Source organism: Microcebus murinus, chromosome 1 (genome assembly GCF_040939455.1).
Source record: "Microcebus murinus isolate Inina chromosome 1, M.murinus_Inina_mat1.0, whole genome shotgun sequence".
NCBI lineage: Eukaryota > Metazoa > Chordata > Mammalia > Primates > Cheirogaleidae > Microcebus > Microcebus murinus.
The window spans coordinates 163,084,433-163,112,296 of record NC_134104.1 but is presented as its reverse complement, the minus strand read 5'-3'; the positions used below and the strand labels follow the sequence as shown (position 1 = coordinate 163,112,296).

Genomic DNA, 27,864 nt, shown 5'->3' with positions numbered 1-27,864 from the left:
TTCCTCTTCACATTCTTTTTCTTCTGAGCCAGTTCGGTGCTATTTTTATTTATTTACAAGTACAACACTCACTTCAGAAGAGCCAGGAAGGTCTTACCCACTCTGAAGAGCAGAATGGAGGCAAGGAGTATACTTAGTTCTATTATTAAACAAGGACAGTTCATCAAGAAGGGAGAAAAATAAAAACTCACCACTTTTTCCCAAGCAAGCTTCTAGAGCACAACAAGACTTGTCTTTTTAGCATTGGGGAGAGCAAGAGCAGGTCTGGGGCAGAGTTCCTGGGCGGGTGGCCTCCCAAGCAGGAGCCTGTGGACCCCTGCCCCAGAGGCTGCTGTGGTCTAGAGGCTGAACTGGGCAGTGAAACTTACTTAAGGCTACCAAACTATTTTTAAAAAGAAAGCAAGGCAAATGCTTTCTTATCTTCTTTTTAACTGACTAGATTTTAGGTAAAATGTGAAGAATCATGCTTTCCCAGACAGTGAATCCGAAAGTTCCTAATGACCACCTCTCCCCAGGGAAGAGGCTGGGAAAGAGGCTGAACGTGGGACGGGTCTGGGCAGGCCGACCACGCAGATCTGGGGCAGCTCTGGAAGAAACAAGGATGTGGGGGCAGACTCTGGGAAGAACTCACACACTTGGGGCTTGGGCACAGGAGTGGGGGAGAAGGGACGTGAGTGGGCCTGCCGCAGCGGGCAAAAGCGCAGACGCTCCTCAGAGGCACACTGCAGGGCAGGGCTGGTTCACACCAAAGATGGCCACTGCTTTGCATGCGTGTGGCTTATAAGAAAGACAGGCAATTCTTATGACTAGACATCGATTTTGAGCCTGGAATGGGTTTCAGACTTTAATTTGGCTAAGCAAATTCTGGAAGCTCCAACACTATAAATAAATAATCTCTTTTTTTGTGCCTTATTAAGTCTGCTTGTTTTCGTTTTTTATTTTTTACTGGAAATCTCCTTATCTTCTAATTTCCTTATTAATTCTTAACATTCTTTTCTGTTTTTTAAGCTCTCAGTCATTCTTTGTGCCCACAAGGCACTGTTTTCCCTCCTCCAGCACTCCAGATTCAAAACGTCTTTTTCTCTCCACTCATTATGGACTGGGTTTTCTGCAAACTGCCAGCTCTATCTCCTCAAAATTATTGCTCGAAATATAGACTTCATGCAAGAAGGGCTAGAATTCTGATTGTAAGGCAATCATAGCTTATACTTGGTAGTACTTTACTGCTTATACAGCCTTGCCATATATACTACCTACCTAATAAAGAGCAGGAATTCTCTTAAAAACAGCTTCAAAGAATGGAAATTAGTTGTTCAAAGTCACAGTTAGAAAGCAGTAGAGTGAGGAAGCCAGGACTCCAGCCCAGGTTTACTGACTCTACATTTAGGGTTCTTTTTGCACTAGCCAAGCACAGTGTTTAGCAGCAGTATACCCCTCAAAAAGCAGGCACTCAATAAATCAGTGGATAAATGAACAAAAGACAGAGAAATTAGAATTCTGGCTCTAGCAACCCTCCTAACTTGTATGACCTTGGCCAAAGTCTTTTAACTCTACTGAGTCTCGGTTTCTTCATCTGTAATGAGGAGCCATGCTAGAGTTTATGTGCAGTGGATAGTATAGGAAAGTATTCATGAAGATCAAATCAAAACAATGACTATAAATCACTTAAGCAATGCCTGGCACAAAAATAAGTGCTCAAAATATGTTGGCTATGATTATTTTAAATAACTATAACAATTTAGGATATCCTTACTTAGCTTTCCTAAAATATTCTTTTGCAAACCCCTTTAAGAAAAAAGATAGCAAGACAACAGGTGTGTCTGCTCTCTAAGGAGGATGTGAGGAAATACTTGTGTGTGTGCAAATGGAGATCTTTTAAACCACTCAGCCCTATGAATACAGAGTATAAACACTAGTTGGTGACATTTACCATGAAATAAGTCAGGATAAAGAATTTTAAATTTCTTAAAAGAGTGACCTTTCTGAGGCAGGAAACAACCTTTAGCAGAAAAGAAAGTGCAAGGAATGTTCTCCCTGAAAAAGATAGGGTGTCTTAGCAAAAAAGTATTAGAGAATCCCACCACACCCAATGGAATTGCCAGCAAACTTAGGGAAATGATATTTGTCCCATCAATTTGTAAGGACCTCAAGAAGAGGCCCCAAGAAAGGGAGTAGCTATAAGGAGAGGGAGAGGCACCAGCCCTTACACAACTGCTGGAAAGAGCTCATAAGGGCAAGGCTCCTTTATTTAGAAACTTCTGTTACTTCTGCCCCATACTGAAAGAAACTGAGATTAAGATCACCTTTAGCTACCATAAATGTGCTTAAAATAGATGCTTTCAGGAAGAAAGGCACTGCTGTAGAAGTCAGCTTGCTTATGCTATTCTATCGCTGTTGATCTACTGCTGAGCAAACTGCCACAGGGCAGAGTCCACAGCGGATTTAGAGTACACTAGAACTGTGAGAGCCTCCAACTTCCACCTTTCTGCTCTTTACAGGTAACCAAAACCCAAATGTGGAAATGACTTGGTAACTAACGGCATACCGAGGGCTTACTAAGTGCCAGGCACTGTCCTAAGCCCCTTACATATGGAACTCACTGAACTCCCGTAATAACCGGACAAGGCAGACACTGCTATTATCCTCATGTATAAATGGCAAACCTGAAGCACAGGGAGGTCAAGTGCCTTGCCCAAGGTCCCAGAACCAGCAATTCATGGCCCTCAAGCTTAGGTTCTGCAACCCACAGTGCTGTCCTTACAGGTTCCCAGGTTGAGTTGTGTTGAGATGCTATCTTTTGCAGGGTTTCTTTTTTAATACTAGTCCTTGAAAGTAAAGACTTCTTCTTCATTTCTGAAAACTGCATTTCATTATAAGGCTGGAAAACACTATCCTTAACTTTTATCCCAGATAAAGCATGCTTTTTTAAAAAACCATAAACTTGGCCTAGAAGATAAAAATTAGAGTAAATATGATTCCTACCGCAAGATGGGCGATGTGCAGAGACAAAGTGAGACACATAAGACCAGCAAAAAGCCAGATAAATGTACCCTGACTACATCCTGAATGAATAAACTCTCTGTGGGTGCCCTGTTTAGGGCCTGAAATGCCAGATTGCCAGGCAAGTGCTAAGTATTAGTCATCGTTTTTATAAGTTGCCTTATAAGAAATACCCAGCAGAGGTCAGAGTGCAGTCTGAGTCAATTTCATCAGCAGCAACATTAAGGGAGATAAAGGGAAGGAGGAGCCAGTGTTTGCCCGGAACCTCTCATCTCTGCCAGGCGTTGTCCTGGGCGCCTCACAATTTTTCCCTTTAAATCCTCAAGACTCCTTTTCAGGGTGGGCACTACTAAATTCACAGTGATGCCCCTACTGCTCTCACTCACCTCAGACAAAGTTTGTCCAACATTGATGCTAATTACAAAAGATTCTTCTTTTTATTCTCTCATTCTAAAATGAGAGAATAAATTACCTCATCTCATGCAAACTTGCCACTGCGTGAGAAAGCTCCCACTTAAAGCACAGGTAAATTAGAGAATTCTCCCTAAAAATCCAAATAGACTGTAAATTCCCCAAAGCATTTAAAGATGAGAACTGTCAGTTAACTGCCCAGAGCCACATCTACACACACAGCAAGGTGCTGGGTACACTAAATAGACACCTCGCTTGTTAAAGGAGGTTTATACATTTTCATTAATTTTCTCCAATTCTCTTAATATGTCCAAGTGGAGTTAAATTAATATCCTATCTTCTAGAAAATGGCTCAACATAGTCTGGGGTGTGGACTGCCAGAAATTTCTGATCAACCTAAACGGGTCACTTCTTGATCAATATTTGGGGGCATTTTTGTAAAATCTGCTGACAAAGTCAGACAGGGACAAGAATATTATCCTCATGAGCCAAGTACTTTGCTGCTCAAAACAGGCCCTGGCCTCAGAACATTCTGCAATAAGCCGCCAGTAACTACCTTCAGCCAGTGAGAAGAGACACCCACTAGCCAGAAGTAAGTAATCTAAACTAGTCCCCTTGCATTTGCTTGTGTCAATTTTTTAGGAGGGTCAGTAAGAAGCATTTGAGAGTAGTTGAGTAAGGCTCTTGGTAGCTCCAGGGTGCTGCCTTAAGCGTTAATAAATATGGTGTCAACTGATATGTCAACCCCCTGTCAATGACTCTCCCTTGTAACAGCTGTAGGAAGCCTTCCAAGCACAGCCGGCAAGCTTGAGTGGCAGAACCAGCTCCTTGGACATCTAGAACATCTGGTTCATTTAAGAAGCAAAAGGAGATACTGGTGCCCCAATGTGTTTTTATGAGGCTTGCAATATGGTTGGGAGAGAGATCTTAGTTCAAAAAGGAAAGATAGTATTATAAGACTACTCCATAAAATTAGAGATTATTTTTATAAATAGTCCCCAAGATAAACTGTTTTTACATTTTTCCAACAAAACGTATAGTATCTGATTTAATTCACAAAGGCTAATGACAGAAAAATATCCAGACAATTAAATGCATTACAAAGCAGAAGAGAGTGTAAACACTTATGGAAAATCAGAAACTCGGCGGTTATTTCACTCGTGCACCCAGGCGTCTCACCAGCTTTGCGGCGGACAAAACTGGCCCGAGGAGCGCCAGGCCCGCGGCTCTGCTGAGCGCCCGCGGGGCGCCGCGGCACAGGGCCAGCTTGAGCCCGCCGACGGCCAGTGGCCTGACACCAGGTTCATTCCTCGCTTGGAAATCTAGAACCTGTTTCCCCATGACACTACTGATTGGCACTCCCAGGGGCTCCCTTCAGAAGGCTGCGGCCGTCTGACCCGGAAGTGCCTGGGCCAGGCAGGCAGGGAAACAGCGGCTCCTCGCGGGGAGGAGGGAGGCCACTGCCGCCAGTACCAACCTGAAGTAGAGGGGGGAGTCGGCGACGACGGCGATGTGAGAGGTGAGCTGGCCCCAGATCCTGCTGAGACAAGACACAGAGAAACACCCTCATGGGGACCAAATGCAGACATTCGGAATGTGGCCCAAGATTGTCTGAAACTCTACACTTGGCTTAGCACGTGGGCCTTGTGGAACAAGGCGATAAGGGACAGAAAATTCAGAGACTGGACTCAGTGACGACAGGCTTTCACCCCAGTGCAGGTTGGCCACTTCGTCAGGCCTCCCATTGCTCCCCACAGCCCGCCTGGTTTGGAAGCAGCTTTGCACAATCACGGCTTATGCAATTGGCTGCAGTCTCTCTTCCTGACCTACCCTGCACCCCTAGGGAATGAAAAATGACAGTGGCCACAAGTGGTACAGGGGACAGAGAGGCGAAGAGCAGCCTGGTGGGGCCCTCCAAAGAAGCAAGAGCTCACTATAGAAAGCCTTCACCATTAGATAGGGCCGGGCTATTTAGTTTGTGGATTTCCCAGGCCTTTTTTTTTTTTTTACCTGAAATTCAATAAATATCCTTATTTACATTAGGACAATGTGCAAAATCCCCTACGTTGCAGGCTTTTTCTGGACCTAGTAACCTTATTATATTTCTAATATTCCCAAGTTCTCAGCATCTCCCTATTGCTTAGAATCCCTAGAAAATATCCCCCTGGCCCGATGTAAATAGGAGGTTCCTACATAATCCTCTTCTATGGTGATAGGCCCCTCCCGAGTAGGGAGATCCTACGGTTACCTGTTAATCAAAGCTCCCTACTGTGGTGCTTCCTGGGCTGTCAAGCACATGCACCTAAAGGTAGGGTTGTCATCTCATGCCCCTGAGAAGCCACCACTAGCTGTTTTGGTTAAGCCTCCCGCCATCACCTCACTCACTACCCACTGGACGTGTTGGTGCCTCAGTCACTGGGCATGATGAGAAATGTCCTAATTAAACCACACCTCCCTCCAGTTTAATACTTTTCCATTATTTGCAATATTCTCTCAGCTCCCTATAAAATGCGAGACGTGTTTTACTGAAAAAGGAGTTAAAATTCAATGCATGCTGTTTTCATATTGTTTATCGTGTTAACAGATTTTAATAGGGAGAAGCTTGAACTTGTGATACCAGTATGGTCTGGGAATGATCTGTACATTTCCATCAACAACTGCTACTTCACTTTTCTGAACTCCTTGAGGGCATGAAAGTGTCTTGGAGTCATTGAAGTTCCACCTAGCTGCATGTGGCACAGAGCTTTACAGGCAGACAGGGTCTCAGGAAGGTAGCGAGCACAGAGTCAAGGCTTTTTCACTAAAGAATGAGTTGCTGGGCAGAATGACTGCTGGTTGGAGACCTGAGTCTCAGCCTAATGATGACAAGGACTGGTCCATGTCCATCCCAACAACCATGGAAAAAAACAGACTTTCAACTCTGAAATGACCTGCCAGCCATAACAGCATTTATCCCCAAGGAGGATAATGCCTTGGTCCTCATTGGGACCTCCAGGGCATGTGACTTCCCCTCCTCTTTTGTAGCTCTCCCTGAGCCCTTGTCCAGCCTGGACCCTGCAGTAGTGTCAACATGGTTCTCACCCTCCCTCTGGAGTCTATGGTTTCTCTCCTTCCAACTCCACTAATTTCCAGCTCAGGCCGCACCACCTATATTCTCCCCAGCTCGCCCAAGGCCTCAGGGCTGCAGCCTAATCATCTGGTGCACTTCTTAGTTTCTCCTCCCGCCCCAGGCAGACATCCCTTCCTGAACACCCTCAGTTTCCTCCCTTCCTTCCACTTCTAAACATCTCTGCCTTTTCACCTGCCACTCTTCTCTCCTGTCTCCAAAAGAAGATGTACAGATTTCCTGTAAAGCTGAAACTGACAGCTGGTCTCTTGATGCTAACCCTTGGTTTTCTAGCTCCCCAATCATTTCCCTTTTTGCATCTTCAGATTCTCCTTCTCTGCTAGATCCTTCCTCTGCCTAAAAGTATAATCAGCTATCCCTCAATCCCCCAAAATATCCCTTTCCCTTAGCCCTCCAGGACTAAGCCAAAGCTGCCAGGGTTAGAATAAAACCTTCCCTTCTCTATGTGGAACTCTACTTCATAGATTCATAAACTAGAAGAAGTGGGTGGCCCCCAGGGATTATTCAATCTGGCTCCAGTTTCCAAAGATGGGGACATTAAGCCCAGAGCCAGCAGGGCTGGTAAGGGGCAGCTGAGAGCGGCAGTGACGACACCAGCTCAAGACAGTACTCTCTGTACCATCTTGGCCTTTCAGGAACGGTGCTTCTTGCCATCTGCAGACACTATTGAGTCCTTTCCTTAATCCACGGGGGAGGGCACATCCTCCCACCATGTGGGGTCTAGAGCAGAGGGCAGGATTTAAGATCATTTCTGTTCACGTGGGCTTTACTAAAAGCCAGGAGGCCTTGCATTGTCAGGTCGGTTTTTCTTCCATGGCTAATGCTTCTGTGCCTTTGGTTGATCAAGTCTTGCCATCAGAAAAGACCTACATAAAAACCTCTGAGGTGCCTTCTAGCACCTGAGTCCTGTGAGCCCATGAATGCTGCTGCAATCCTTTGTTAGAGACAGAGTGTTTTTGTTCTCTGCATTCATTACCATACTGCCTGGTCTTTGGCCACCAGAATCTCTTAACCAACCAGAGACTCCTAATTCTGACTTCTGGGTCCTGGGTCCCACTATAATCTATAACCAGTTACCTGAATTATTGGAGTTGTTGTACTTTGCTGAATGTTCTTCACTATTTTCAACAGCAGATCGTTTTGATTTCTTCAAGAATAAAAAAGGGGGGAAAGCAAAGACTGAATACACTGAAGCTTGGAGTGAGAATAAAAATATTTTCCAGCTACAGACAAGGTCATAGTTGGCCTATAAGTTAATACAGGGAAGAAGCCACAAAGCAAAACTAAAGGGTGAAATAAAACCAAGAATGCTGACTTTACTATCTCAGGCCAATTATTTCCTCCAATTACATGATGCCATAATCAGCCCAGTAAGCCAGGAAACTACATGGTCCATTTCTCTGCTCATTATTACATGGCCCTTTTTTAAAAGCTGAAAACCAGTCATCTGCAAATAGTTTTAGCTTTCAAGGAGATATAGTACAAAACCTGTGATTAAATATGCACCATTAACCTAGAACTTTCTTCACATGTAGTCAAGAATTCATAGAGACACCAGGCTTATTACCTTTCGAGCTAAAATCTTTCTTTTTTTTCTTTCTTCCTCAGATCCATGGTGTGACTGAGCTCTTGTCAGTCTTCGATGCTGGTGAATCTTTAAGAGATCACAGTTCATCACAAATGTAAGCATATCTCATGTAAGGCAGTTTCCCAATGAAAATCTTCTCCAACATGTTTTGCCAAATCCAATTTCATTTTGGATAAAAAAAAAAAAGTCTTTCCATGCTCAGCCTGTCTACCTCCTGGCATGGGTCTGGATGTCTGAGTGAAGAGTATGCCAGAGGATGAAGACCTTTCTCATTGTCCTAATTCCCTTCCTGCCTTTCTCTCTTTTATATTACAGAAGAAGAATGTGGTCCAAGTGTTGTTAGAGAAAGCAAGGACCATGAATGCCCCAACCACCTCCATTCCCTGATCATAAAGCAGGACCATCTTTGATGAACATGTTTATTTCCCCCACTGACTCAGCTCCTTGAGGGCAGGACTGCTCAGTATTCAGCTCTGTGGTGCAGCATCTAGCCTGGGCCAGGCCTGGCTGAGAGTAAGTATGCACAAAATGTCTGTAGTGTGAACAATCCATTAAAAGTCAACCACTGTAAACATCATGGCAGAGAATGGGAACACCATAAGGTTAAAAGGTAATAACTATTATCAATTTACCTGTTTCTGTTCTTCAGTTAGTCTCTTTTCTATACATTCTTTGGCAATTCTCAATGCCTCTTTTAACTTTGTAGGGATCTGAAAGAAGAGAAAGTATATAATCCATTGAATAAAGTAGCTGGAGATTCTCCCAAGTCCTGGAGTCAATGAAGGAGTAGTTGGTTACCAAGAAGTCATCTGGAATAAAATCAGTTAAAACTATCCACTCAAATTCTATCTGCACCACTTTTGGTATCCCTAATATGCTCAGTTCTCTAGCAATTTTTAGCCATGAACATATTAAACTAAAATATAAATAAACATGATATATATTTCAAGTAATTCACATAATTCTAAAGACTCTGAATTGTCAAAACAATCTTAAAAAAGAAAAACAAAGTTGGAGGCCTCATAGCTTCTGTTTTCAAAACCTATTGCATAGCTACAGCAATCAAAACAGCATGGTACTGACATGAAGACAGATACAGAGGCCAGTGGAATAGAACAAGAGCCTAGAAAAAAAAAACCCTGTGTATATGATCAAATGATCCTTGACAAGGATGCCAAGAACACATACTGGAGAAAGGACAGTATATTTAATAAACAGTGCTGGGAAAATTGGATATCCACATGCAAAAGAATAAAGCTAGACCTTACCTTATACCATATACAAAAATTAACTCAAAATGAATTCAAGATCCAAATCTAAGACCTAAAACTATACAACTCCTTTTATTTTAACACAGAAGGAAGGCTTCATGACACTGGATTTAGTAATGATTTCTTAGATATGACACCAAAAAGCATAGGCAATAAAAGAAAACTAAATTAAACTTCATCAAAATTTAAAGCTTCTATACAACAAAGGACACTATCAACAAAATGAAATGGCAACCCAAGAAATGGGACAAAATATTTGCAAATCATATAATCCCTGATAAGAGGTTAATATCCAGATATAGAAAAGAACCCCTACACTCAACAACAAAAAATAAGTTATTCGATTAAAAAATGGGCAAAGGACCTGAATAGACACTTCTCCAAAGAAAATATACAAATGGCCAACAATCATATGAAAAGATATTCAATGTCTCTAATCATTAGAGGAATGCAAATCAAAACCACAATGAGATATTGCCTCACATGCATTAGGATGGCCACTATCAAAATAAAATAACAAGTGTTGGCAAGGATGTGGAGAAATTAGAACCCTTGTCCAATTTGTGCACTGCTGTTGGAAATGTCAAATGGTACAGCTATTATGGAAAATAGTATGGAGGTTCCTCAAAAAACTAAAAATAGAGTTACTGTATGATCCAGCAATTCCACTTCTGGGCATATATTCAAAAGAATTAAAAGCAAGATCACAAAGAGATATTTACACACTCATCTTCACTGTAGTATTATTCACAATAGCCAAGAGGTGGAAACAACCCATGTGTCCATCAACAGGTGAATGGATAAATAAAATCTGGTACATACATACAATGGAATATTATTCAGCCTTAAAAAAGAAGGAAATCCTATCACATGCTACAATATGGATAAACCTTGAGAACATTATGCTGAATGCAATAAATAAGTCACAGAAGGACAAATACTTGTATAAGATATCTAGAGCAGTCAAAATATGGACACAGAAAGTAGAATGATGGTTACCAGGAGCCAGGAGGAGGGGGAAATGGGGAATTGTTCTATGGGTATAGAGTTTCAGTTTGTAAGTTCTGGAAATCTGTTACACACAACGTGAAGGTATTAAAACCACTAAACTGTACACTTAAAAATGGTTAAGAGGATAAATTTTATGTGATTTTTTACCAAAATTAAAAATAAAAAATACATAAACCCTATTAGAATACACACAAAAATTCTAATAATAATAATATTTTATAATTTCAGAGGGACTTTCTCTGTGAAAGATTTATGTTCTGAATTTCACAAGAGTAAACTTTTTCCTGTTGGGAAACACTTGTAACAATAGACCAGACTCAGTTTACTTCTCAGTCTACCATTTCTATTCAAACCATGAGGAGTCCCAGCATGGAAAATAAGACACCCAGATCATGTTGAACTTTTACCTTTATTATTATTTTTTTTAGACAGTCTCACTCTGTTGCCCGGGCTAGAGTACCATGGCATCAGCCTAGCTTACAGCAACCTCAAACTCCTAGGCTCAAGAGATCCTTCTGCCTTAGCCTCCCAAGTAGCTGGGGCTACAGGCATGCGCCACCATGCTCGGCTAATTTTTTCTATATATTTTTAGTTGGTCAATTAATTTGTTTCTATTTTTAGTAGAGACGGCGTCTTGCTCTTGGGCAGGCTGGTTTCGAACTCCTGACCTTGAGCAATCCACCCACCTGGGCCTCCCAGAGTGCTAGGATTACAGGTGTAAGCCACTGTGCCCAGCCTATTATTCTTTAAAAATTCTAAATTTAAAAATGTTTTGAGGAAGCAATATAGTCACATGGTTCAAAAGCCCAAATGTATAAAAGGGCACACACACTGTCAAATGTTGCCCACTTGTTCTTCTCTGAGCAGGCAATTCAGCATGGAGGCTGAGTACATTTCCCAAGAAGTTTCAGTGAGGAAGAAAAGAATATAAATTTTTTTTACTACTTCAGATCCAAAGAAGCTACTATTGTCAGAACTCCTCTGACAAGCAAATAGGACAGAAGAAAGTATCTCTCTCACCTATTTAATCTTCTAACCTCATCTTGGCTTTCCTTTTTGTTTTGCTTTCTAAATTTATTTTCATCATACTAGTATTACATGTTCTTTTAGAATATAGAGAAAAGAGAGAGAATTATTCTTCAACCTCCCACCCAAATCACACTGCCAGTGAGCACTGATGAGAGCCAGGCCCTGACCAAGTTTACACAGATGATCGCAGCTGTCTAATGACAGCAGACAAGCATGACTCACCAATTTTGCCCATAAGTACACACAAACTCAAAGATTACTTGCCTATTTGTCGGTGGCTCTTAACTGGAAGCAATTTTGTACACCACCCCCGGGGGACATTTAGTAATGTCTGGAGACATTTTTGTCACAGTGAGAAAAGGAAGGCAGGGAGTATCACTGGCATCTAGGGGCAGAGGTCAGGGATGCTGCTTCGCATCCTATACTGCACAGGCTAGACCCCAGCACGAAGAATTATCTGGCCCAAACTGTCAAATGCTGTGGTTGACTAATCATGCAATAGATAATGGCTAGTACTTTAAGAGCAGAGTAAGGCATTAATCTGGTTTTTTGGGTTCCAAAACCCATTCTCTGTGACATACAACACCACTGCTTCCCAGGAGACTTCCTTCTAATCTTGTTTCTAAATACAGATATAGGCCAGGTGCAGTGGCTCATACCTGTAATCCTAGCACTCTGGGAAGCCAAGGTGGGAAAATTGCTTGAGCTCAGGAGTTCAAGACCAGCCCAAGCAAGAGTGAGACACCATCTCTATTAAAAATAGAAAAAAATAGCAGGGCATGGTGGCATGCACCCGAGGTTCCAGCTACTCAGGAGGCTGAGGCAGGAGGATCGCTTGAGCCCAGGAGTTTGAGGTTGCTGTGAGCTAGCCTGATGCCACGGCACTCTAGCCCGGGCAACAGAGTGAGACTCTGTCTCAAAAAATAAATCAATAAAATAAATAAATACAGATATATTGTTGTAACTGCTATCTTTTTTCTTTTTACTTTAGCCCAGATCATAATAGTTTTCCATATTACTATAATGTCTTTATAAATTTTACTTTTATTAGATAAAAATATTTTATCAAATAGATACTATAAATTATTAAATTTAGGACATTTATATCACTTCCAAATTTTCCCTATTATATACCTTTTTAGGCTAAAAAAATTTAAAAAGCTAACTTTCAAAGTCAACTTAGTTATGTCACAAACCAAAATGTGATATAATTTGCTTTACCTTAAACTGTGGTTTTTCAGAAGTAGTTAGTAAAACATCACTGAATAATCTGTAAAGAAAACAAACAAACAAACAAATCTTTCTTGAGTCACACGCACTCTCAAAATAGGATTAAAGCAGATTAAGACACCTTTAGCCCATGAGGTCTCCCTCCCTTGCCCCACATCCCAAGCCTCTGAGACCAAGCCACCATTTCACTCTATCACCACACAAAGGAATCTGTATGGCTCCCAATGTGGCCCCCTCCCCACTGTGTTACCAGGGGTCTGGGCCAGCTGTGTACTGGAGGTGATTTCCCCACTGTTGGGCAATATAAGATTTTAAAAAGATAATTTTGCAAATACTAATTTGCAAAAATATTACAAATAATAATTTGCAAAAATATTGCAAATAATATACACAGTAGACAGTTCTTTCTTTTTTTTTTTTTTGGTTGTTATTGTTGTTTATTTGTTTCCTATTGGCTTTATTTTTTTATTTTTTATATTTTCTTATTTCAGCATATATGGGGGTACAAATGTTAAGGTTATGTATATTGCCCATGCCCCCCAACTTTGAGTCAGAGTTCAAGCGTGACCATCCTCCAAACATTGCACATCTCACTCATTATGTTTGTATATATCCATTCCCTCCTCCCCCCTCCCGCCTGCCCAACACCCAATAAATGTTATTCCTATATGTCCTCTTAGGTGCGCAGTAGACATTTCTAAACAGAATAACTAGTTTTCTTCTTTTGTTCTTGCCTCAAAAGGGGACAAAATTTATTCTAGAGCTCAAAAATGTTCAAGTAAATAGAAAGGAATTGTCCTGATTGGAATCTAAGAAGAAAATAATTTTCTTCTAAGTGTTTCTCATGCTTCATTTTAAAAAATAGCAGTTTTTAGAGTATATCAATTCTCTCTTCAAAAATATGTTATTAAAAATAATAGCATTAGTTGGGCATGGTGCTGTGCACCTGTAATCCTAGCTACTTGGGAGGCTGAAGTGGGAGGATAGCTCAAGCCCAGAAGTTTGAGATCAGCCTGGCCAACATAGCAAGACCCTGTCTTGGAAAAAAGGGGGATGAGGCCTCCTGCTTTAGCCTCTGGAGTAACTGGGACTACAGGCACATCTCAATGCACCTGGCTGAATATTCCACTTTTGAAAGACATAAGTAGAAATTACAGGGTCAACTTTTCCCCACAGTGCTCCCCAGAGTCCATCTGTCCCTCGGCCACATGCCCATTTACTTCCAGACAACAGAACATTTTAAGGGAACGTAGTTGACACTTCTCCAAGTGTTCTATGCAAGGCTGAAGCCCATAGGATATAAAGACTTAGGTGAATAAAAAATATTTGAATTCTTTTTATTTACATAAGGTCTTGCTCTGTTGTCCAGGCTAGAGTGCAGTGGCATCATCATAGCTCACTGCAACCTCAAACTCCTGGGATCCAAATGATCCTCCCACCTTGGCCTCCCAAAATGCAAGGACTACAGGTGGGAGCCACCGTGCCTGGCCTTGGATTCAATTTAGAACTGGAAGACTGGGAGAAAAATGTGAGAGCTTTGGAGTGGGGAGTGCAAATGCAAACTCAAGTAAATTAACCTGCATACAGGCCATTCTCTAACTATTATAGAAGTGCATTTTGTTCTAAAAGTTTGTGAGAAATTTGTTTTGTTTTCCAAACTGGATCTATTTTTCCATATTCACATTGTGAGTAATGGTTTATGGACTGGAGATGGATGTGCCAGTGTCTGCTGAACATTAGAACGCCATAGCCACAAGGCAGGGGCTTGGTTTCCTCTAGTCATCACAGCCTACCCAGGGCCGAGAATGGCACCTGGCCTCTCGTAGAACCTCTCTAAACACTTGTGGGAAGAAAGAACGAGGAATCTGAAGGCATCGCTGCCTCCTCTGAACTCTGACTGCATGCACTTCAAGCTGCCCCCACCTTGTTTCCACATATATTGTTTATTGTTTCCAATATCTGTTGTATATCTGCTACACAACAAGCTGGTACGGACAAAGCACGGGGTATTGCCTGGTACATCATACTCTAAAAATATAAGCTGAATCAATATTAAGCATAACTAACACTTCATAAGTACTGCTTAAGTATCTGGCACTGTCCTAGGAATCACCTCATCGAATCCTGCCATCTTCTGAGGTGGGGACCATTATCATCACTCCCGTTTTACAGTTCAGGAAATGCCACTTCCAGAGGTTAAGAACCTTGCCTGAGGTCACCCAGGTAGAAGTGTGAAGCTGGGATCCACCCCAGCTGCATCCTTCTTAACCATTCTGGCTGCCTCTTCATGAAGGAATAGAAAATGTACCTAAAGGAAAGGCCCCAAACCACTATTTCAACTGCCTTGATGAAGTATTCATAACCCTGTTTAAGAGAAAATGTCTTCTGAGCTCTAAGCCCCTAGCATAGTGCCTGGTATATGCTGGATGTTTAATAAATAGTACTCAGTGAGTAATTAACAAAAGCACGGGGGCCCAGAACATGTTGCCCTTTTCCTGGAGGGCAGATCTTCCAAGGCCCCGTGACTTGTGAGCTATCCACAGATGGGGCCAACTGGCTTGCTGATCCTGGGCCAGAAAAGAGAGATACTGGGGAGGGCCCTTCTTTGGTATTTCCTGAGCTGGGGCCTGTCACATATATACACACACACTGCTGACACTGACAGAGGAGAGACACATGTGAAAATGACACTGATGTCAAAGGACAGCAATCAGACTAAGAGCAGAGAGGTCACAAAGAAAGTGTCATGATATCATGCTGCGAGCACCCATGTCACTTTGACTCTGCGGCGACTGCAATGAGTCTTTACCACAGTGCCAGGTGCCTGGGCACGGTGGTCCAGTGTTCCACACAGTCATCAAGATTACAGCCAATGCATGTGATTAACTTACGGCATCTGTAAGAGCCGGGAGGCGGAAGGCATGCCGTTTTTACAGGCTTCACAAGACAGCGTAGACTCCAACACGGCCACTTGAAATGAACAGATACACATTTTAGTTCCACAGAACACACTGGCAAATCCACTTGCTGATGAAAAGTTTGATACCACTTTGCAGTAACTGTCTGCAGGCTGATTAGGACAGTGTCAAAGCTCTTCGCACACAGACGATGGCGTAGTGGGGTGGGGGGCAACACTGGTGCTACTGATGACTCAAAAGAAAGGGCTTAGAAACCACATGCTGGCAGAAAGCTGGATACATTTCAAAGGTAGTTGGAGGAAGGATTCAAGATATCATTCATAAAAGTGTTTGTTCTCTGAAAAGAGAAGTAAACACTACACAGAAGTAAAATTCTGAACTTGAAAGACATTTTGCTGCTTGCCTGCTACTAATCAAAACCAGCACACAAAATGCCAATTGATGATATCTCATCATCCAACATTTTGGGTGCTATAAACAAGCGGCCAGATTTTCCTCCTCACAGGTCACTGTTCAGTTTCAGCTGTTTAAATGCAACACACAGTAGTCCCCAAGCCTGTTCTCTTGAACTGCCTCATTTGACACAGTAACACTTGGTAGAGGAGGTCTGACTCAATGCCTCCAAGGCACAGTGGCCCAAGGGCTACTAGCCCCCACCCCCTGCTCTGGCCAAGAGTGCTGAGCTGAGGGAATAAAAGGGTCCCTGGATGAGTTTGCACCAGTTCCTATGTCCCTCCTTCCTAACGGTGCCTCTCACCTGTCCTCCAGCTCTAATGCTGAAAGAGCTTCTGGACCCAATTTGCTTGGGTGTCTGCATTTCTGTCTGCCTGCCCTACGTCTGGGCTCACTGGGCTCTTATCTACTGGGCCTCCTGCCGATGGCTCTCTTGTTCCTTGCAAATCTCACTGCAGCCTTGGTCTGATACCTGCCTGTGTCCTCAAGATTGGCTTTCAGCTGCTTGGCCCTGGCTTCTGCCTCTGCATCAGACACACACTGGCCATACTTCTCTTTACATCTTCCTGCTTCCAAAATTCTGATGCACTTTACAAAAAGTTCCTGGAAGATTTCAGATATTCTGACAAATGGACAAGCCATCTCAATTTCTACTGAAGTACATTTAAGTAAATTACTCAAATTTATCCACTTTTAAGTTGGATAAGAATTTCTGCTGGGGAGGATGGCAACTTTCTCTGGGTCTTTCCTGGACTCCGGAAAGAGGTGAGTAGCTCTACAGACCACCAGGGCCCAGAAGAACCCTCCCCGTCCCATACTGACCCACAGCCATGGATGGGGCAGGAGGGAAGGAGTCTACAGGCACTGAGTCCGGTGGGCGTCCATAAGTCATTTCATATAGTAAGTGGCCGAAGCAGTGGACATCCACACTTTCCAACGTCTGTGGAAGAAAGAGAGCAGCAGTACATTCATTCTTCAGTTTGGCTCTGTGGATCCCAATGCTCCAGCCCCAGGCTTCCTCTGAGAAATAAGGCTGAGGGTAGCTCCACTCCTAACTGGTGGTGAAAATGAAACTCCAAAGCCTTTTATAAAAGCTCACAAGGTACTGCTCTGACCAGAGGTCTTGGTCCTACCCTCCAAGGTTTTCAATCAGTGCTTCTACTCTCCTCCTTACCCCACCCACGATTTCAAACTTAGCCTCTGAGAACCACAGTGGTGCTCCATGGGGCACACAGGGGAAAGGGGCAAAGCCTACCCCCGCTGTACCTTTCACAGCTCAGTGCCTGTTTCCTGCATGGGCATGGGCCTGCCACGGGGATAACTTATACCCAGCAGTGAATCTGCTGCTTCATTACTTTAGCAACTTACATTGATTTTCCTGAATTGTGAGAAATAAGATCGGTAGAAGGATGGAAGGCCCAATAAGGAATTCTCAAGGTCTAGCAGCCGGCACGTGTCACCATCTAGCATCACATTGGAGGCATGAAGATGCCCATAAGGGAAGCCCTTATCATGAAGAAACTTTAGCACCTGTTAAAAAAATGTATAGGTTATATTTTCCTGCCAACTCACTCAGATACAAGACAAGTTAAACTTTGTTTTTCTAGTCAATATATTTTGAAACGAAATCAAACAGATCACTGGGGAGATCCCTGAAGAAAAATGCCACCTACACCCATTTCTTTGGAAAAGGAAGTGAAGCTGAATGCTTTCCAGCTGAGGCTGTGAGACAACAACAAGCTCCTTCTTTTCCAAAGAACAGAGAAAAGCAGCCTTTGTCTGCTTAGAGTCAATGGCTTTGATGACAAAAGGCTCTGCTTTAAGCACTTCCTGATCCCAGTAGGCCGGCTCTCTTCAGGGAAAAGTCTTGATCCTCCTGAACAGATGAGTAAAGCTATCATATCAGCTTCGGCCAGTCTTTCAGAAAAAAGAGTTGAGTTAAAAATATCTCTAGTCCAATTTCTCTTCAGAATATATTTAGCTGTTGATTAACAGAAACACACAACAAGCTCCCACAAAAAGAGGCAAACTTTTCAGCTGCCATTTAAATAAACAGTGGCTCACCCAGTAATAGAGATGGCTGAATCCAGCCTTATAAAGGCCTGGTGAGCTAGCGCAGTGCCAGCCCAGGGAAACCCACCAAGGACTGGAAGAAAGTATTACAACTTCTCTTTTTAGTTGTTGCTTTTAAAAAAATCTTATTCTTTTTAAACTTAAAATGTTCAAAATAATATTAGTAGTTGTACATGCATATAATTTGTAGTTAAATATACATATAGCATGGGGGATTAGGCTTAAGTTGGCTATTACTGATGAGGCTGCACAATCCCAGAAGCCTGGAGAGTGCTATCTAGAGGGTGACGTGGGAAAGGCGCTCACTGCTGGCCACGCTTCTGTAAGGGAGCCGTATGGGTATGTATATGACATAACAAAATAAAAACCTAGGCACAAAGATAAAGATCAACCAAAAATAATACAAAAGCTGATATCCACACAATAAAGTTCTTAAACTCAGACACTAAATTCCAATAGCTAAATCTCTTGGAATATTGTAGATCTAAATTACTGTTACCTTAATCTCAATACTTGCTTGTTGGAGTAAAATATGACAATGCCATCAGTTTATAAGTAATCAGACAACTTAAGCCATTTTGGATATTGCCTGAGAGCTTTTCCTAAAGCATAATATGATTTTGGATGAAATTCTAATGCAACTTAAATAAAAATACTTCTTACCTCTAATATTTGTCGTCCGTATGTTTTTATTTGCTGGAGTTCAAGGCCCTGAATCTTCTTAGGGTTGCAGTACTTCTTTAAAAATGGGTCTTTTGGTTTTGCCTTTGGAAAAGAAGAGGCAAGACTTTATAAAGGCTGGGGGCACCAGAGATGGCCAGCCTGAAGGATATGGGTTTTTAAAATACAACGGTTTGTGTAGTTGATAGAAAGAGGCTGACCTGGGTTCCATCCCTTCTCTAGCCCAGTGAAGATGTGGCTAGTCTTGGCCTTAGCAGACCCCAAAGTCTTGCATGGTGCTAGAATTCTTCAGTATTGCTTTCTTAAGTGTAAGATACAAACTTTAAAATTGACCTAAGACAGCAGCCTATAATGTAATGAATATACTCATTAAATGTTCAGCCTTCCCTGGAGAGGAATGCTCTTTAACCAAACTGGGTAGAGTTTTTACTATTAATAGAATAAAAATAAATTCCAAATGAAATAAAAATTAAAATAAAATCCTCAGGGTGTCTGGAACCTTAGGTATTAAGGTTCTAAAGGGACTTGAGAACTTCTTTATTACCATGAACTTGCACCACAAGTACCTTGTAGATCAGATCCTTCAAAGTTCCTTTTTCATTAAACGTCCTAATTAGCAATGCTGAGGATTCATTAGCTGTGGCAAAGGTAACCCGATAGATGTAAGGGTGCTGCCAAAACAAAAAAGAAATTCACATTGAGTTGCATTAGGATCTAGGTCTTTTTAGATCCAGAGTCTAGTTATGCAGGGTCAAGTATAACCTTTTAGTTGCATACAAATGTGGGGCTATTCCCTGAACACATGGCATTTTCAAGTTGTGAGATGATCAGCTACTTGCTCCTTCTTCCGATGGAGGAAGGGGCATTAACTGTGGTGACAAAAGGAAGTGGGTAACTGACCTGGTAAGCTCTGTATGTAAAGCATCTGCTTTGGTGTGTGTGCATCTCAGAGTTAGGCAAAAGTGTGGTGGAAGAGAGAAAAAGCCTGAGTTTTGTGAATAACGGTTTTAATATTCTGCCTCTGCAAATCAGTAAAGAATACAGTTAAACCTCAGAACAGGCAAGTGGAGATCAGGAAAAATGTGTCTTTGCTCACAGCTTTGCCTAACATTCCACACTGCTGTTTGGGTGCCATGCCAGGGAGTATGATGGCCAGAAAACAAGCAAAAGTAGCATCTTCTGGCATCTCAGCCCTTTTCCAAAGCAGCTGGCATGAATCTTCCTGCCCTTCTACAGAAGTCTGCAATATGATGATTCACAGTTAGTCCTTCTCAGATGGGGATACTGATGTCAACCAAGTGGAGCAGGGAAAAGACAAATTAATGACTAAAAGGGAAGTACCCATATGACCTGTTACTAGAATTTTGATTACATTAAACACACTGGCTCCAGACAGGTATTTCAATGCTCATTAGCACAAAGGGGTTATCATGAAAATTTGAACCCACAGCAGCTTAAGCCATGCAGGGATCTTGAGGGCTGGCAGGGAGTGGGTTGAGGGGTGGAAGGGTATACCCAGGAAAATAGAGTAATCGATCATGAAGTTTCTCCTGATCATCACATCAAAATGGTTGCTGCTTTTTAACAGCTTTACTGAGATATAATTCACATATCATTATAATTTGCCCATTTATAGCTTACAATTCAATGGGTTTCAGTATATTCACACAGTTATGCAACCATCACACAATCTAATTATAGAACATTTTCATCACCTCCAAAAGAAACTCAATGAGTAAAATAAAAGTGCTTGAGTCCATACTGATATAAATACATAAAGAGGGGAGAATAGAAGCTCTTCTTTATGGTAGAATGCCAACTAATAAATACAGAAGGAGGTCGGGCAAGGAGGCTCCCACTTATAATCCTAGCACTCTGGGAGGCTGAGCTGGGAGGATTGCTTGGGAGGATTGCTTGGGGTCAGGAGTTCAAGACCAGCCTGAGCAAGAGTGAGACCCTGTCTCTATAAAAAACAGAAAAATTAGCTGGTTGTGGTGGTGTGCACCTGTAGTTCCAGGAGGAGGCTGAGCTAGGAGGATCGCTTGAGCTCAGGAGTTTGAGGTTGCTGTGAGCTAGGCTGATGACACCACTGCACTATAACCAGGGCGACAGAGTGAAACTCTGCCTCAAAAAAAACCCCAGAAAGAATGATAGAGTTAGAATATCACATTGAATGCTAAAACTGTGATAAAGAACAGGATATTTATGTAGTCTCAAAATATTTCCCTACACATTACTTATTAAGTAATTCCAAGTATCTTAAGAAAATAATTAAGGATAGGTACAAATGTTTAGCTAAAATTGTTCACTATGGCTTTTATTTTCTTTTTTTAAATAACAGCAAAAAGCAGGGTGATCCAGATGTCTAGCAGAAGATTAACTGAGTAAACTAAAGTACAGCCGATGATAATTCTTTTTTTTTTCTTTTGAGGTAAGTTCTCACTCTGTCACCTGGGGTAGAATGCAGTGGCATCATCATAGCTCACTGTAACATCAAACTCCTGGGCTCAAGCAATCCTCCTGCCTCAGCTTCCCAAGTAGCTGGTACTACAGGTACATGCCACCATGCTTGGCTAATTTTTCTATTTTTTGTAGAGACAGGGTCTTGCTATGTTGCTTAGGCTGGTCTCAAACTCCTAGCCTCAAGGGATCCTTTCAGCATGAGACACAGTGCCCGGCAAAGCCAATGATAATTCTATGCAGCCAGTGATAATGATATGTTACTATATTTATTGACAACTAAAGATACTCACGGTATACCATTAATAAAAAAAAAATCAGATTTTAAAACACTATGTATGTAACAATTTTCAAAAAAACCATAAAAATTCTAGAAAAGTAACAACTCAACATTTTGGTTCATACTTCTGGTTGATTGGGATTATAGGTGAGTTTTATTTTCTTATTTTTGGTTATTTGTGTCTTCTGACTTTTCTACAATTAATATGCACCACATGTATGCCCTATCTTTTTTTTTTTTATTGTTTTACTAGAGATGGGGTCTCACTATGTTGCTCTGGCTGGTCTTGAACTCCTGGGATCAAGTGATCCTCCTTCAGACTCCCAAGTAGCTGGGATTACAGGTGCATGCCATTGCACCTGGCTATCTCATCTTTTTTTAAATAAAGCATATTCATTAAAAGAAATTTAGCTGGGCATGGTGGCTCATGCCTATAATCCTAGCACTTTGGGAGGCTAAGGAAGGAGGATCACTCGAGGCCAGGAGTTTGAGACTAGCCTGGGCAACATAATGAGACCCTGTCTCTACAAAAAATTTAAAAATTAGCTGGATGTGGTGGTGCATGCCTATACTCCCAGCTATTTGGGAGGCTGAGCAGGGAGGATCACCTAAGCCCAGGTGTTCCAAGTTGCAGTGAGGTATGATCACGTCACTGTACTCTAGCCTGTGCAACAGAGCTAGACCCTGTCTCTGAAAAGAAAGAAAAGAAAAGAAAAGAAAAGAAAAGAAAAGAAAAGAAAAGAAAAGAAAAGAAAAGAAAAGAAAAGAAAAGAAAAGAGGAAATTTATAACTGGGTGCTGACATCCTGTGTCACATACCCAATCAAACTTGAAGTTTGTAGCATTTTTCTTGGCCACACATTACACCTCATTAAAAGCTTAGTTTTGCTAGTTTGACAAGACACTGTATCTTCAAAGATGAACCCGCCAACCTAAGTGGACAAGTCAGCATAATTGTGCTCAGTCCATGAGTGCCTCAGTCTAGGAACCTACATCCTCATGCAGGCAAGATAAAGAAGATCAACACAAATTCAATTTCCTGGCCAGATTAGTCTTTGCTGAAAACAATGTGCACATATTTTGAAATATATCAGTGTGGTTCTTTCCACTGAGGGCCCTGGATACAAATTGTGTATTAGCATAAATAATGACATGTACTCTGAAAGGCCAACTAGTTAGCCTGTGAGAGTAGTAACTCAGGCAGCAAAATGGCTATTTTGCCTTTCCCTCATTCAGCTTATGCACATCCTTATGAATTCTGTTTTCTCAGGATAGAAACAGATCTTTCAGTTCCACTGATATAAACACCCTCACCAAGAACAAGAGGCTCAGAGAAGTGGCTGCTTTCTTACTCAGATATTTGCTTAAAATATAAAGGCTATATTTAAGTTACCACGTTTCATGGATTGTGCAGGTGTCATGAATGCCATTTCAAATGGCCTGTGATCTAAGGAAGTAGCTCTGCACAATTTCAGTCTGAACTGAAATGCACTGTACCTTTCTATTGTCTTAGGCTACATAGTATTTCCAGCTCTTCTGTCCATGTTTACACACAAAAAACATTGCATATCTGTGATCATCACTGACAATAATAGAAGGACTTGTACTCACCAAACAGGAAGGAAGAAGTTTGATTAGACACTGAAAATCTTTATCCGACAAATACTTGTCCGGGCCAAGGTCAGCCTGAAAACATGGGAGGAAATAATTCAGGGTACTGCCTTGGTCATCAAAAGGAAAATTCCTTATGAGTCTTTCTCTTTATTTGTCCAAATAAATGACTGTAAACCAAAGATGAAAATCACACCAAGTTGTGCTGCCTCAAGACCTTTCTGGAGAGTAGTATATAAAAATACTAGGACTTAACTATAATCTTATCTAATTCCATTAACCAAATATATCACTAAAATTCCCAAAATAAAGAGATAAAGTAATGCTCAAGTATTTTTTGGAGGTAAACTCCAAAACTGTCAACCCTAAAGAGATTCCAGGATCTATTTTAACCTATTACTATTTCTTTCCAAATGTTTAGTCATTGACCAAATATAATTACATCTATATAATCCAATGCATAGCAAAGTGACTTAAAATGACTCTCCTTTGATGTGAGACCAAGGAAGCCTTTACATCATCACTTAATAGCACAGTACAATTTTGTCCTTCTTCTGTCAAATCTGCATCCATTAACCCATCTAAAGCCCCTAAAATAAGACTGAAGGAAAAACAAAAAACAAACAAAAAAAACTAGCTTACCCAGCTTAACACTAGCCGTTCCTTTGGCTGATTTTTAATCTTCATCAAGAAGTATTTCTTCCTTATCCTCCAACCTGCCATAGAAGCAGAAATGTGTTAATAGCTGCATAATTTTGCAATAATTGATATATTTCATTAAGTAAATAAAAATTAAGTTTGGCAGTATTATCCACAGCTATGTAGGCACCAATAAAAGAACCATTTGATAATGTGGGCATAGGAAAAGTTACACTAAAAAAACAATAAAGTTACACTAAAAAAAAATAAAGAAATTACTATATTCATGGAAATAGTAGGAAAACAGCACTTCAATTTGGATTTAGTAAAAAAAGATAAATGAGGAATGAATGGTAGTTCTGAAAGTTACTACTATCCAAATCCTCTGATCCTTTAACCAGGATTCATTAAGTATTAAAAGTTAAGGATGGTATCTTCAAGCAGTAGGGAGGCAAAAAGAAAAAGAAGTCACCTGGATTCAAGAGTGTTCTTGGGATACATATTAGAAAGCATGACTAAGAATCCAGTTCTGTGATCTGTCTTTTTAACAGAATGAGCACGCCAGTTTCTCACCTATGTCTTTCAATGGTTCTACCACCTCCCACTTTGGTTCTGATCGGAAGAACATGGAAACCTGTTGTAAGGCAATCTCTGCAATGACATTTTAGAAACTCATTAGTCAAACATATCAGGAAACAACCATATGCTTAAAATATTATTCTTGTAAATGAAATCCTTATAGTCTATTACCTTCTTAAAAAACTTAATTACTATATATGTGTGTGTGTGTATATATATATATGAACACAAACTAAAAGCAATGTGGGATTTTAGATTGGATCGTGGACTAGAAAAAGCACGTTAGTAGAAAAACTGGTAAATATCTGAATAAAGCCTGTAGTTATTAGTAACATGTTAATATTAATTTCTTAGTTTTGATAAATGTACCATGGTTATATAAGATGTTAACATTAGGGGAAATTGGGTGAAAAGTATATGGAAACTCTCTGTACTATCATTCCAACTTCTAAGTAAATCTAAAATTATTCCAAAATTAAAAGTATATTTTAAAAAGCATAATTATTAATAATGTGAAAAATATATTTTGTTAAACTAGAAAATCTAAAATATGTATACTAACTGGTCAAAGCCAAGAATTCAATATATGCTCCACACTACAACCCAAGCCCAGAACTCAAAACACATTCTGAATTCAGCATTTAACGTCGTTCCAAATGATATTTAACCAACCCATCTTCATTCTTCATGGAATTATAGCTTTTACCAACAAAAAAATGATTATCCTTAAACACATATTGGAAATAAAAGCCAGTGTACAGCAACAACATGTATCTATTATGGGAAATCACTGAGTGCCTATTTACTGGAAAAAAAATCCATCCTTCTTTTTGTGTTCATTTATTATGAGAACATTTCCCCTTTTTAAGACAACAACAAGAAGAGGAAGTTCTTTAATGTCACTGTATTAAGAAATTATCAGAATAACTACTTTTACATTTCCTGTAAAAAGCAACATCTGTAATTTGCCATTTCCCCTCAACGCAGGAAGTAAATGAAGCTACTCCAGATCCTTGAAAGCAAACAGCAACCCTCCAAACGCACTGTGGAATTTCACTTCTGCCTAGCATTAATTACATTCCAGGCAGACTAGTGAGGCATAAGAGATTCAGTAGAAATGTTCTACATATGTCAAAATGACCTTGTTTAAAATTACCATCCCAAGAGCTTGGCAAACAGTATCATTTTTATATATTTTATCGTACAATTTGAGTTAAGAGATTTGGAGAAGAAAACAATTTACTAGCTACTTGTTTACTGATTGAATATGTAAAGTGTCTTTGGTTTCTGCTCAGTAGAAAGTATGTAATGACCAAATACAAAACTGGCTCCATTCACCCTTGTTCTAACTACCCCAACATGTGACAAACCATTTGGAGGGACTGGGTATAACAGAAACTATAAATTTTCATTGTCAACACTAAGAACCCTATACCTCCACTATAATTAGTGCCAATATAAAGTGGTTTTTTGTTTGTTTGTTTGTTTGTTTGTTTTTGAGACAGAGTCTCACTCTGTTCTCTGGGCTAGAGTGCCGTGGCATCAGCCTAGCTCACAGCAACCTCAAACTCCTCAGCCTTGCAAGTAGCTGGGACTGCAGGTATGTGCCACCATGCTCGGCTAATTTTCTATATATTTTTAGTTGGCCGATTAATTTCTATTTTTAGTAGAGACAGCGTCTTGCTCTTGCTGGTTTCGAACTCCTGACTTTGAACCATCTGCCTGCATCAGCCTCCCAGAGTGCTAGGATTACAGGCATGAGCCACCGCACCCGGCCTAAAGTGTTTTTAGTATTTCCCAAATATAATAACTTCAACATAGATAAACTTAAAAGGAAATTAAGTGAAAATTATTCATATCAACTTTGAGAAAGACCATGAAAAATAATTTTCTAATGCATACAATGTCATTCCAGGAGACTGCAAGGACAGTTGTTCAAAACTAACCGTGACTCATAATTCACCACAAAATCATTATTCAACAATATTTACTGTATGCTACTATGTGCCATACATTATTTTAGGAACAAGAAAATAGTTGTGAACAAATGGAACTCTCTAGATTTGTTACTGATAAACTAAGGATCGAAAAAAACCTTTTTTTTTTTTACCTTAGGGGTCAGGGAATTTGAGAAAGGACCATTTTCTTCCCATGGAACTATGATTTATTGTCAAATAAACTACATGACTACCATGTTCCCAATATTAATCTCCTCCCTCCCCAGACTCAAGCAACATATTTCAATCCTAAACATCTATTCCTCTGCTTAGAAGGCTTTATTGGCTCCCCACTTCCTTACCAAATCAAGACCAAGCTTCAAAACCTAGTACTCAACCTACCTCTGGCTTTAACCTACCTTTCCAGTTTTATCCTCTACAGAGAGTGTGTGTGTGATGGGGCTCGCTATACTCTGAGATTTGCTTATTATGGGCCCTAAAGACTGGCCTGTCCCTACTTTCTTGGCATTTTCCATCTGACCCATCTATCCTTCAAGGCTCAATCCAAATTTGCTGCTCCCCTAGCCAGGACTCCCTCCACCCCTCTCCTCTGTACACTCCCAGTGCTATGTCTGTTCCTCTCTGAGGGGACTGCCCACTGTATGTCCTGCATTAGGGCCACTGTCTTTCTCTTGACTGTAAACTCTGGCTGGAAGGATACATCTTAATTTAAGTCAAGCCCAAAGCCATATGGAAATACTTCTCTCTCTTCTCATGCTACTCTGCCTGGAGCACTGGACCCTGACTCTTGGCCTAGCTAACTTCAACTCAGCCCTCAAGACTGTGTATCACCTCTACTTGGAAGCCTTCCTCCGTCTTTAGGTCTGGATCACCTGTGCCCCAGCCCTCTTCCCCAAGGTGCTGCCTATTGTCCTGCCACAGCCTTCACCTGTCAATCTCCCTGAGTAAGTATCTTGGGGTAGGGGGTGGGGGAACCTATTGCTATTGAGCACATAGCAGGTGCTCAATAAATATTTGATGAAGCAAGAACAAAGGGTTCAATACACTTTCAGTGGATGTGGAACTTCCCTCCCATCAGAACATGAACTCCATGGAAAGGAAGGTATCTGCCCTCTATTTTTTTAATACTGACTGACACATGCAGAAAAACTGCACACTCAGAAAAAGCGCTGATAAACAAGCTGGAGACAGGAAATGTACAGCAAAGCCTCAAGTCCATCCTGTGCCTCCCGCAGAGCGCAGATGTACTCGGTGCCCCCACTGTGTGCAATCTTTGACCTCCTAGATCCCAGCTCATGGAGTGACTGCAGAGAACAAACACTGGCTCCTGCAGGCCTGGAAGTGGGGACCAGACCTCCAGTTCGTGTTGCAGAGAGGCCTGAACCTCTCCAAAACATCCTGTTCTCATTCTGAAAATAGCCCCCACCCCAATCCCTCCTTCCTTTTATCGTGGAGTCCATTACTATCCTATCTATTCAAGAGATTACTGGGGTTTTAAGATTATAAGGAAACTTCAACGCTCCCTGGTCCACCTCCCCCTCCTCAA

General features: G+C 41.1%; 1 protein-coding gene across 8 annotated transcripts in view; it reads right to left on the bottom strand.

The window, feature by feature from the left end:
* PXK (PX domain containing serine/threonine kinase like) overlaps positions 1–27,864 on the bottom strand; it is an 85,531-nt gene that overhangs the window by 5,739 nt on the left and 51,928 nt on the right. For 3 of the 8 annotated variants that reach the window (XM_012789355.3, XM_012789357.3, XM_020280402.2), the window contains exons 5-17: positions 24,355–24,432; positions 23,785–23,858; positions 23,143–23,217; positions 19,359–19,463; positions 18,775–18,876; positions 17,407–17,568; positions 16,861–16,978; positions 15,559–15,637; positions 12,659–12,707; positions 8,759–8,836; positions 8,106–8,192; positions 7,616–7,685; positions 4,889–4,951 (exon numbers count right to left, since the gene is read on the bottom strand). In XM_012789355.3, coding sequence (XP_012644809.2) covers positions 4,889–4,951; positions 7,616–7,685; positions 8,106–8,192; positions 8,759–8,836; positions 12,659–12,707; positions 15,559–15,637; positions 16,861–16,978; positions 17,407–17,568; positions 18,775–18,876; positions 19,359–19,463; positions 23,143–23,217; positions 23,785–23,858; positions 24,355–24,432 — 1,140 coding nt within the window. The remainder of the gene's footprint in view (positions 1–4,888; positions 4,952–7,615; positions 7,686–8,105; positions 8,193–8,758; positions 8,837–12,658; positions 12,708–15,558; positions 15,638–16,860; positions 16,979–17,406; positions 17,569–18,774; positions 18,877–19,358; positions 19,464–23,142; positions 23,218–23,784; positions 23,859–24,354; positions 24,433–27,864) is intronic. The other 5 variants (XM_012789356.3, XM_012789360.3, XM_012789361.3 and 2 more) reach the window with 3 other exon arrangements.